We start from the raw sequence: 12,801 nt of genomic DNA on the forward strand, positions 1-12,801 counted from the left end.
ATAAATGAAACCAAGTCTAGAGGTAATAAGGTTCCATTAGCAGCATCCACCCACATGTGAAAGACAAAGGTCAATAAGTTAAGGTGATTAAAAGCATGCGTGTGTGTGTGTGTGTGTATGCAAGTACCACACCACGACTAAAAATAAATACATCTCTATATTATTCTCTTGTGTAAAAAAACAACAAAATGAGTTCAAGAGTGCATTTCCTTATAAAACTTTATTGAAGGTTTGTTTCTCCTGTATCAGGATGGAATGATATGAAAAAGACATGAGCGTCCATCTCCGTGGAAATGAGGAGAAGGCAATAAAACCAGACATTTAAGAGAAAGAAAAAAAAAAAAAAACAAAAAAAAAAAATCAAGAAAAAAAAACTCAGTGCTCTGCGTTGCACGCGTTCACTTTAAAACCATTCAGCAATGCTTCACTCCATCCACGAATATCCACATGAACCGTCTTGAGATCTTCACACCGCCGCATTTAAACATCCATCGTTTCAACTCAATTAAGTGTGCTTCGGTAACACCGGTCCTTTTAAAACATCAAGCAAATCTGGGAAGCACCGCTCCGATTCAGCAGTGGATCCCGAAGCCAGTCTCTCCACGGCAGCTGCTGAACGTCCACTTTGGCCTCTTGATCATTGGCAACGTGTAAAAATCTAGCTGAAATAAAGATAAAAGAAGCTGAGGAAGGAAGCCCTGCAGCCCTCAGATACACCACAGACGGGCGGCTTCAGGGCGGCCCGTGGTTTGGCTGTGTGGCAGGTGCTGTGATGTGCTGCTATAACTTCAGCGTTCCCGGCGGGAGGCTCCCATTGCACAGTCTGTAGAAGCGCAGATCGTTTACGATACGATACACTCCCTGAGAAAACGACGGCAGGTCCTGGGAGAGAGAAAGAGAGAGTTGAGTCAAATCAAACTTACATTTTCGAAATATCACTTTTCTATAATAAATGAAAACGTTTAAATAAATAAAAAAATACATCAACAGCAATAAGATAAAAGTGAATCGTAAACTTTTTTTTTTTCATTTTTCATAAAAATAAAAATACTACTATTTTTGTAGGACTTGCATTTAAAGGTCCTGTGAAATTCAATTTAAGTTCACAATTTGAATTTGCACAATTTGAATTGGAGGCTTTGAGCATCACCAGCCTTTTAAGCCTATCACAGCAGCTCAATTAGATTTAGGTCAGGATTTTGACTAGGCCACTACAGTTTTATATTGTTAATAACAGACTTATAAATACATAATGTGGGTCATAATACAGTTACTAACCTTATAAATGCATCATTGATGGCTTTAAGTAATAAGCATTAATAACACGATTATAATTATTTTATTTTGTAGCTATAACTACATATAATTATTATAAGGTTTGTTTATAGATACATTTATAGGATGATTATATATAATTATATAAAGAGTTATAACTCATAAGCATGAGCTTTATAGAAAGTGTTACCAATCTTTTTTTTTTTCAATTTCATCTCAATTGGATTCAGGTCAGGACTTTGACTAGGCCACTCCATAGTTTTATATTGTTAATAACAGCCTTATAAATGCATAATGTGGGTCATAATACAGTTACTAACCTTATAAATGTATCATTAATGGCATAAAGTAATAAGCATTTATAAGACAATTATAATTATTTTGTAATAACTAATAGGAAAAACTAAATGTTTTCTCATTTTGGACAGTTAAAAATAGTGTTTGGGACATTTCATATTCTGCAAAACAGTTGCAGGATGACACTATATATGTCTGCAACAAAATGTAAAACATTCAAAGTATTTTAAATAGCCACTTAAGAACCTTAAGCCCTCGGAGGTAATGTGGGTCATCATACTGTTATTAACCCTATAATTGCATCATCGATGGCTTTTAAGTAATAAATATTAATAACACTATTATTTTATTATGTAACTATAATGGTCATGATACAGTTTAAGATTTTATGTGTCTTTATAGATACATTTATAGAATGATTTTAAATAATTATAAACAGAGTTATAAGTCATTATAAGCATGAGCTTCATAGAAAGCATTACCAATTTACATTTTTTTTGCAATACATGGGAGTTTTTGCATTTCCATTAAGGGTCATGCCAATTCACAATTTGAATTGTAGGCTTTGATCATGAACAGTCTTTTTAAGGTCACACCACAGCATCTCAATTAGATTCAGGTCAGAACTTTGACTAGGCAACTCCAGTTTATTTGTTGATAAGAGCCTTATAAATAGTTTTTGCGGGTGACAACGCAGTCACTGATCATGATGGCCTTAAGTATTAATAAAACTATTATAATAATTTTATTATGTAGTCATAACTGTCCTTATAATCTAGTATAAGGTTTGTGTCTTTATAAATGATTATGAGTAATTAAAAACAGAGTTATAATTCATTATAAGCATGAACTTCATAGAAAGCATTACAAATCTTTATTTTTTTGCAATATATTGGAATTTTTGCAGTTCCATTAAGCACAATTTGAACGAGGGGCTGAGCATAAACAGCCTTTTTAAGGTCACGCCACAGCATCTCAATTGGATTCGGGTGAGGACTTTGACTAGGCCACTCTAAAGTTTTATACTGATGGCTTAAAGTAATACGAATAACACAACAATAATTATTTTATTATGCAACTATAACAGTCATTAAAATAAAGTATAAGATTACAATACAATATAAGATTTGTTGTGTCTTTATAGATACATTCATAAAATAAAATGATTATAAATAAATATAAACACATTTATAATTCATTATAAGCACAAGCTTCATAGAAATTGTTACCAATCTTTTTTTGCAATATATGGGAATTTTGCATTTCCATTAAGCACAGTTGAAATTCACAATTTGAATTTGCGCAATTTTAATAAACTGTTTAATAAACAGTATAAACAGCCTTTTTAAGGTCATACCACAGCCTCTTAATTGAATTCAGGACAGGACTGTGACTAGGCCACTCCAAACCTTTATTTTCTTGACAAGACCCTTTTAAATACTTAATTTGGGTAATAATATAGTTCCTAACCTTAAAACTGCATCATTAATGGCTTAAAGTAATAAGTATTAATAACACAATTATAATTATTTTGTAATGCTGATCTTCACTGACTCTCTCTGGCGTGAAGTTTCGGGCAAGCGTTGTGCGTTGGTGTGGGTCGAGGCCTTGGCAGCCGTTGAGGAACTCTGGCAAGAAGGAAGAGTAGAATGCTGGGAAATCCACCGCCGCCATGTTGTAAAGAGCCAGCGTTATGTCCTCCTGTAGGAGATCATGGCTCTTGTGCAGCAGGACTTGCAGGAGGACGTTAATGAAGTGGAACAGCATGGCGTTTCTGAACAGCTTCTGCAATTAACCATCACACATCACTGAATGACCACAGATACAAGCTTAAAAGAAAACAAACCTTGCCTCTGTATATCAGCATCATTATATATTGGTCAAAATGTAACATCTAAAAATAAAGAATTTATTATTATTATTATTAATAATAATAATAATAATAATAATAATAATGTCTATTTTTCTTTGTTCTTTATTTTTTAATGTTACAATTTTACCAATATATATGCATTTGTACATATGGTACGGTTTATGTTTAGTGGTAATCTTTAAATTAATTTAACTTTAAATTAAAATATTGACTGCCTCATTTGCAGAATGAAATTCAGTACTTTCTTCAAAGACCGAGAGAGAAGAGAGAAGAAAATACAAGCCTGAGGATTCTACTCTGTATTTGGGTGTTTTACAACATTTTGTGGAAACTGAAATTAAACTGAAAATTAAATATACAATTAAATAATAAAACTGAAATTAAACGTATAAATTTTGCAGCTTCTTTTGAGATTAAACTACATCGTTTTTCCCCCTCACACTTTTATATTATATTTGTAAATAAAATAGTTATTTGTACCAAGATTCACATAATACACACATTAAAACGTCATTCGATTTTTACCATATACCAAAAAAGCTATAATATTCAGAATCATATTCATATTCAAAATATTTGCTTTGTCTTTCTAGTTTAATTTAAAATGTTAAACCTCATTTTCCTCCTCAGTTAAACCTAATTTTACCATTTTAAGTTGAATTGATTAAGTTAAATGATCACATATTCATTACATATCATGTATTTACTAAATGAAAATGGATAATTTTTTTACTAATTTTCTGGGATTTCATTCAACCAAAAGAAGTCCATACTAAAAGCTGCAGCATCGTCATTATTTTGAGTAATGTTAGCATATATCAGCAGGACTCACCCTGTGGTAGAGCTTGTGTTTGGTGTTCAGCACCTCCAGGTAACTCAAGTTTTGTTTAAAGATGTGAATATCAGGCTGAAGAAAAGACTGACCGAATGCCTGCAAATTAAAGACGCGTAAGACACACACATACACATAATATAAATGAAAGCTTTATCAGTGCAGCTACTGAATCACAAGCTGCAGAATTGACTGTAATGGGATTCTGAAAAACAACAAATAAAACATAGATAATAAAATAGCAATAAATATATAATTAAATAAACCAACAGCAAATTGGAACTTAATTTATTTTAACATTATTTTAAGGTGTCCTGGTTACAGTGGAACTATTTAAATGGCAAGCTATATTAATTACATGTACTGTTACTATTTATATTACCATTATTATATGGTGAGGTTTAGGTTGAGTTGTATATAATTATGCATAAATAACTGAAATTGCTATTCAAAATACATTGATCTTAACAATAAACAAAAACTGATGTGGAACTGAGTGAGGAAATAAATAAGCATGCCATTTATATCATTAGCATGTTTTTTTTTAATATCTGGAAGATATTTAAAGGGGCAGAACATGCTAAGAGAAGATATTTGTTGATGCTTGGTTTAGCGGTGACGGCAGCTGATTACCTGCATGGCAGCAGTGAACTGTGCCTGGTTCTCCATGAGCTCCTCGGCTCCGCTTCTCTGAACGCTGCTCAACACTGAGCTCTTGAAGAAAAACCTCCAGTTCTGGTGGAGAATCTGGAAGAGCAGCTCAAACATCTCGGCTTTCACATCTGGACAGGAGCGCTGCACAACAGAGATGAAGAACACTGAAGTTCACAACATTTATTTATTTTTTTAAATACACGTGACCCTGGACCTCTTATGTTGCACGGATATATTTCTGGCAATAGCTAAATATACAGTACAAGTATTGTACAGACTGATGTGGCGATTATCAGAACATTGTAAAAATAACATAGCATGTTAGAAATAAACAGTTTAATCAAATTTTCTGTTAGCAGTAAAAAATTAATCTTATAATACCCTAAACATACTGAAACACAAAAACATACTTTTTAGGCACCATGAGATTGAGATGACTTACCTCTGCTACAATTGGATAAACCTGATCCAAACAAAGACTAAGGATGCTGGGTAAAAGAGGCTTGAAGGTCTGACCAGGTTCTTGAACCACAACCTGAGACAGAAAAATCAAAGAATAAGAGTCGACAGAATGTTTAATCCTCTTAAAATCTGACATTTGAACTTACAGTTGAAGTCAGAATTATTAGCCCCCTTTGAATTTTTAAATTCTTTTTTTAAATATTTCCCAAATGATGTTTAACAGAGCAAGGACATTTTTACAGCATGTCTGATAATGTTCTTCTGGAGAAAGTCTGATTTGTTTTATTTCAGCTAGAATAAAAGCAGTTTTTAATTTTTTAAAAGCCATTTTAAGGTCAAAATTATTAGCCCCTTTAAGCTATATTTTTAAATAGTCTACAAAACAAACCATCGTTATACAATAACTTGCCTAATTACCATAACCTGCCTAGTTAAGCTAATGAACATAGTTAAGCCTTTAAAATTTCACTTTAAGCTGTATAGAAGTGTCTTAAATATATCTAGTCAAATATTATTTACTGTCATCATGGCTAAGATAAAATAAATCAGTTATTAAAAATGAGTTATTAAAACTAATATGATTAGAAATGTGTTGAGAAATCTTCTCTCCTTTAAACAGAAATTGGGGAAAAAATAAACAGGGGGGCTAATAATTCTGACTTCAACTGTATAGTCAATTAAAAAAATCATGTTTCATCACATTGATCATTTAAAAGGTCTTAGAAATTTGTAGGGAAACGACCAATATGTTTTTTTTTAGTCTGGCCAATGCTGAGATTTAGAAATCAGAGCAGCTGTTGATTTATATATATCTACATTAAACATTAAATTATTTATACGCCTGGCAAATTCTGACTTAGATACTTTTTTCAACCAGTAGGTTTTGTATTTCTTTAGACTGGAAGTGACACAGGCTTCTCCCAAAAAATAAGACAACGATGTACAAGAGGCAACATTGTGAGAAAAAATTATTTCTCAGCTTTTATTTATATTTGAACAAAAAGTGTCATGCCCAAAATTATTTATACCCTTCTCAATAACTGGTATTTTTGAATGGTCATCTTTAGTGATTTTCAGGTTGGAGGGTCTCCTTGCCATCACCTTTTTCTTTAGCTCCCTCTGCAGATTCTCAATTGGATTTAGGTCAGGACTTTGACTTGGCCACTACAAAACGTTAATGTTTTTGTCAATTCATGAATGGGAGTGAAGCGATGCAACTGACATGGGTAGGTCACGTGACCATGACAAAATGGCGGATGTAGTATGCCCGAATTCCATTCATACTACTCACATTCATACTGTATAGTACGTACTTTACTAACGGTTGAGTAGTACATTTAAATTCTAATGGAGTACCTACTGAGTAGTAGGCGATTTCAGATGCAGCCATTGTCTTTTTTTTTCCCTTCAACTCATTAAATCTAATTAGAAGTCTAATTAGTAATCAGAAATGATTTCGAAAGTTGCCTAAACTAAAAATGTTCAAAAGAGGTTTAAGTTGTTAAACACCACAAGCCTCTTGTACAGTATATATTGAATATTAAAAAGATCACATAAACGAATAAAAACGGTTTTCATATCATCTACTTGTACCAAACTTACTTGAGTTTCTTCTTTTGCACATAAAGGAAAATAAACTGAAGATTTTTTATTCTTATTATGGAAGTCAATGAATGTTTTTTTAGGCCAACATTCTTCAAAATATCTTGTTTTGAGTTCGACAGAAGAGATGTAAAAGTTAGAACTACTTGAGTGGTAGTAAATGATGACAAAACAGGCTAAAAAAACAAATTACATAATAAAATAATTGAATAGAACAAATGAACTAAACAGTCAACCTCTAGAAATAAATCATAAACAAAACAAAAACAAACAAACAAATAAAGGTTTTCATTTCTTTCACCTGGAGAATTTTGAGAAACTTCTGGACCACTTTGGAGCCGGAGCTACCCTCCTGTAGGATGCTCACCGCCAGCTGCTCTCTGAGGAACACGAATATCAGACAGCATTAATACAAACAGTGATGACACACTAGTGCACACTAACATACACACGGATTCAAAGGCAATGCTTAAGCGAAGCAAGAGCTGTCCAGATGACCTGGTGAACATGCTGAGGAAGGTCTGGATGATCTGCTCAGTGAAGGCGACTCCCATCTGCACACGCAGCGCTTGAAACAACGTGAGAAAGAAACTCAGCATCTCATCTGTCACCTCTGAGAAACCGAGAGAACACAAGACAACAGCGCAAGTAAACTTTAGCACAGATTAAGATTACAGCAGTTTAAAGGAACTCTCTACTTTTTTTCTTTTTGAAAACAGGCTCATTTTACAACAGTTTTACCACTTTTAAATCTATTCAAAAGATCTCTGAGTTTGGCGGGAGCACTTTTAGCTTAGCTTAGCATAAATCATTGAAACGGATTAGACCATTAGCATCTCACTTTAAAAAAAATATATATGTTACAGCATGTACTAAAATAAACCGAAGGCTGAAATCAAAGTCTCTTTAAGGCATGTCATTTCATTCAACAGGCATCCTTGAAACGCATCTTAGGAGGTATGCTCGGGCATTCTGTCTGTAAAGAGAAATATCAAATTCTCCAAAATTGCTTGCCAAACTAACAATTAAAATTTCATATTAGAAATAACCAATAAAATTATCTCTTTAGCTTCATTTCAAAACGTTCCAATCAAACAAAATCTGCAGAAACTCACGTCTGGTCCGAGCCCCTCCCCCAAAGAGTCCTCAGTCTATAGACCTTTTTCTTGGCTGCTGCATGGAGAGCGCCACAGCGACCAGCGTCTTCCGGTAGAATGTTTAGAACTTCCGTTTACAGCATTTACAACCGATAATTTGCATTCCGAAAATAAGTTAAATAGTGTTTGAAGTGGATTACGAAGTGTTTTTGTGACACAACTTTGAAAGCTGTGTGTTAAAGCCTTTATAATCTGTCAGATGTGCTTCAAGCGTGAGAGAAAAACGTTCTCTTAGTTCACGTGTCTGCCGTCAGAAATACAGTGTGCATGTGTTCTCGACCTGTATTTACCACAGTATGTGTTTTCTGTCATTTCTAAACGCCACTTTATTTTCACTTTGTGTCACTTTTTCAATCAATGTGTTAGTGGGACAGTACAGGCTACGTATGTGTGGCAAACATTTTGGTGAACTACATTTACTTGGGTTAGTTATATATTTGAAAGTAAAAGAAAATGTTGACTTTAGCGATGATGAGGTTTCATTTAAACCCCACAAGATGCTGTCTGACAACAAGGGAAAAAAGCCTCGGAGAAGTTGTTTTCCATCCTATTAGATCCTCTTTTTTATTAAAATGATCAGTCCAGGAGGTGGCGCTGATCGACAGTAGTATTACTTCAAAGACGTTAAAAGCGATTAAAATAGATTAAAACTATCGTTTGAAAGCTGTCCAAATTTGACTGTTTATACGCATCAGCTGCCGACCGGAAGTTCTTAGCATTCTCCTTGCACATACACGCAAAGCATAATGGGTAATTTTGCGTTCTAAGAAAAAGGTCTATAGTGATCGATGATTGGCTCCTGTACTAGAAGGCGGTGTTTCATTCGCCATATTGACAGATACATTTATCCTCATTTGAAACTAAACGAGTGACATGTCTTGTGTATTCTAGGGTCTTTGAGATATGGAAAGGAACTATACTCTCATTTGGGTGTAATAATAAAGGAACTTTACTGCCATACCAGCTAAGCTAATCTAAAAGTGCTAAAGCCAGACTCGTAGATCGGCTGAATAAAAACGAAACTGGTAAAACTAAAGTGTTTACCTCTGAGGGAGTTCAAAATGTGCCTGTTCCCAAAAAAAATAAGTATTTCTTTAATAAAGTCTAAGTGTTCAGTGGCTGTAAAGTAAACATTTTTTGTACCTGGCTGCTGGATGAAGAGGGGGAAGAGTGCGAGCGAGACCTGAACCGACTCCTGCAGGCTGTGATAACAGATCTGACGTGATTTGGTGGCCTCTCCTGAAATACTGTCCACCAGATCCCTCAACACACACAGAGTCTGCTGTATCACCGCCTTACCTAAGAGACAGTAATTTAACCTATTAAAGAAGGTGAAGATGTACAAGATGGTCTTTCAAAAAAAATGACAACCTATCTCCTCTAATTTAAACTGAATTCAATGAAGGAGCAGTGGAACTTGATTGGTCTGTTAAAACTCTTTGTTCTGATTGGCTGGAAGGTGTGCAATAAAATGGTCTAATGCACAGGTAGCTCCAGGCAGGTTTGAATTTTGATCACAGGTTGAAATAAGTGCGCTAGCCTCAAACATTAGTAGTAACCATAGTAACGCAGTGATGGTTGCTGAAATCTTCATTCCTCTGGTGACCTTGAGGACCCAGATGTGTGCTTCAGGGAGCCGATGTTGATCAACCAACGCAATAATATACAAAAAAATCAGGGGTCGCCACAGAGGAATGAACCGCCAACTTATCTAGCACATGTTTTACGCAGCGGATGCCCGTCCAGCCACAAGCCAACACTGGTAAACACCCACACACTCACTACGGCCAATTTAGTGTATCCAATTCACCAAATTATGTTTAACAGAGCAAGGAACTTTTCACAGTATGCTGATATTTTTTTTCTTCTGGAGAAAGTCTTATTTGTTTCATTTCAGCTAGAATAAAAGCATTTTTGAATTTTTTTTGTCTTGAATTTTCAGGGTCAATATTATTATCCCCTTTAATCTATATTTTTTCGATAGTCTACAGAACAAACCATCATTATACAATAACTTGCCTAATTACCCTAACCTGCCTAGTTAACCTAATTAAGTCTTTAAATGTCACTTTAAGCTGTATAGAAGTGTCTTGAAAAATATCTAGTCAAATATTATTTACTGTCATCATGACAAAGATAAAATAAATCAGTTATTAGAAATGAGTTATTAAAACTATTATGTTTAGAAATGTGTTGAAAATATCTTCTCTCCTTTAAACAGAAATTGGGGAATAAAATAACCGGGGGGGGGGGGGGTATATGCATATCAAATGTTTATGTATGTAATAGAATTTTTGTAATAGATATTTTTACGCAATTTAATTTTAATAAAATGTGTTGCTGTGATGTCAAAGCTGCATTTTCAACATCATTAACTTTCAGAAATCTTTCTTTGCTTTATAGTTTGATGCTCAAAAAGCATGTGTTTAACATTTTTGGACAAAGTTCCAAAGAACAGCTTTCACTTGAAATATTTGGATTTACATGAACTGATATTTTTGCCCAATTAAAAATGTTGTTACTGAATCAGAGTATTAATTATATACAGTATATACACCATAACATTTGTGATGATCCCAAGACTCCAGACCTCATGGAGAATGTTGAATGCCTACATTGGATGCCTTCAGCAGCCTCCAGTCAGGGTGTGGGCACCGACTTGAGGTCCCATCACAGACAGGCTATAAGTCACTTTCCCAAACCCTTTTTATTCAATGCTCCACGCTGGTGGAATGATTCTCCCACTCCTACTTGGCCTACGGATATGCTGGTATCCTTCAAACGATAACTAAGAACCTAAAAATCTCTTCTGAGAACACCTGAACCCTGGTGAATAAAACCACCTCTCTCTCACTCAAAAAAAAAGCACTCCTACCCTACCACTAAATTCTCTGAGCACAAACAAGTTACTTTGTATAACTAGCACTTCTGTATATTGCCTCTTCTTGTTGGAAGGCTGAATTCCTGCTCAATTGTAAATCACTTTGGACAAAAGCGTCTGCTAAATGACTAAATGTAAATTACTAATCATTAATTGGTCCAATGTGTATATGAGAGCCGTTGTGCTAGCTCGAGCAGGTCACTGTGAGGTTACTCAGGAGTCAAGATCTACAATCTAGTTGACTCTTTAACCTTTTGTGTTTGTTTTGCATTACTTATATCATGTAGTGAAAGTTTTATTGTGATTATATCTTAAGTTCTTTATTTTCGTTATTATCCATAGACATTTGTTTGTTGCTTTGACTGATTGTTGTTATATTAGTTTCGTTTATAATAAATTATTTGCATTAAAACTATTTTGTTGTTTGATCTCTCCTATGTTTTGACTGAAATGAAGGGATCGTTACACTATATGCATAAATAAAATGATCATCTGTTACTCTTACTGGTGTGGTGATGGTCAGGTGGGCGGGGCAGGAGGCGGTACTGTTGCGTGAGGCTGCTGATCAGCCGCGCGTGATTGGCTGAGCGGCTCGGCCACTGCTGCTCTGCCTCTGGTAGGCTGGGCCACGGCAGCAGCAGCATGTTGGACAGGGCTCGACACACGAGGACATGAGCCTTGAGAATGGGAAAAACAAAAACAAACATTACATCATACACAAATACAGACGGCTCCAAGTACAAACAGTGCCACGCAGTCCTGTTTTTTTTTTTTTTTTCCAGACAGACGAAAATAAACTCAAACACACACACCTCCTGAGGTAATCTGTGGTTATGATTTTCTGTGATCAGATTGAAGATATTTTGCACCGCTGGCAGAGACACCAGGAACACCGGGCGCACTGTGGTCGCCATGGAGACCAGGAGATGGCACGCAGATAACAGCAACTTCTCTGGAACCTGTGGCACACAGATCAGATTGATAAACTGTTTGATCAGGCAAACAATGAGGAATAACTGGTTACACCACAGAGCTGAGAGAAATGATTACGTTTCAAGGAAACCCACCAACTAAATGTAGTTTTGAACAGTGCTGCTACTGCAAACCTTATTATGAAACAGCAGTGGTTGCTTTCAAAGCACTGCTTTCTAAAGCTTTAACGCCTCTGAATACCATTCGTTTTGAATCAGTGATCTGGAGACAGTTTCTGCAAGTTTCATAAAATTTAAGCCTTTCTAAGACCATTATTAAAGAAATTTAAAGGGCCATGAACCTCGTCTCGTCTCAGCAGGGTGTTTTCACACCTCTAGTCTGAAAAAAGTCAGAAAAGTGGGTGAGTCCAGCTTTGTTTAGGTGCAAGAGTCGAGTTGTTGGAAGTAAGGGTTTGCATGAAAGGGGGAGTTTCAGTACATGCAGATTTTCACAGAGGCAAAACAAACACAGACGCAGGGGAAAAAGACAGTGACCATGTTTACATGGACATCAGTGATCGAATTATTTGCCTTAGTATGAATAAAACAATAATATGATTAAGGTGCTTTTTGAATGTACACTGCACTTTTTCACCTCAGACTTCCATTCATATGGATGCGAATGCGGCAGAGAGGAAACGCAAGCTCCTGCGACAATGTTTAATGTCTAATCATCTAGTTTAATCCTGCCCCTTTTCGCAGTGCCATGCGACAGAATTTTGCATGCTCAAACTCTAGTGTGACCACGGCATTACACTTAACAGCATTTTATAGAGATAACATTAGACTTTCTACAA

The 12,801-nt window shown here is 35.3% G+C and overlaps 1 protein-coding gene across 1 annotated transcript in view; it reads right to left on the reverse strand.

The window, feature by feature from the left end:
• Nucleotides 1-201: 201 nt before the first annotated feature.
• xpo6 (exportin 6) overlaps nucleotides 202-12,801 on the reverse strand; it is a 46,584-nt gene continuing 33,984 nt past the window's right edge. Inside the window, exons 16-25 of the mRNA XM_056453186.1 lie at nucleotides 11,846-11,992; nucleotides 11,539-11,710; nucleotides 9,296-9,451; nucleotides 7,494-7,608; nucleotides 7,297-7,375; nucleotides 5,374-5,466; nucleotides 4,911-5,072; nucleotides 4,278-4,376; nucleotides 3,127-3,357; nucleotides 202-882 (exon numbers count right to left, since the gene is read on the reverse strand). Of these exons, the coding sequence (XP_056309161.1) occupies nucleotides 781-882; nucleotides 3,127-3,357; nucleotides 4,278-4,376; nucleotides 4,911-5,072; nucleotides 5,374-5,466; nucleotides 7,297-7,375; nucleotides 7,494-7,608; nucleotides 9,296-9,451; nucleotides 11,539-11,710; nucleotides 11,846-11,992 (1,356 nt within the window). The 3' untranslated portion in view covers nucleotides 202-780. The remainder of the gene's footprint in view (nucleotides 883-3,126; nucleotides 3,358-4,277; nucleotides 4,377-4,910; nucleotides 5,073-5,373; nucleotides 5,467-7,296; nucleotides 7,376-7,493; nucleotides 7,609-9,295; nucleotides 9,452-11,538; nucleotides 11,711-11,845; nucleotides 11,993-12,801) is intronic.

This window comes from Danio aesculapii, chromosome 3 (genome assembly GCF_903798145.1).
Source record: "Danio aesculapii chromosome 3, fDanAes4.1, whole genome shotgun sequence".
Classification (NCBI taxonomy): domain Eukaryota; kingdom Metazoa; phylum Chordata; class Actinopteri; order Cypriniformes; family Danionidae; genus Danio; species Danio aesculapii.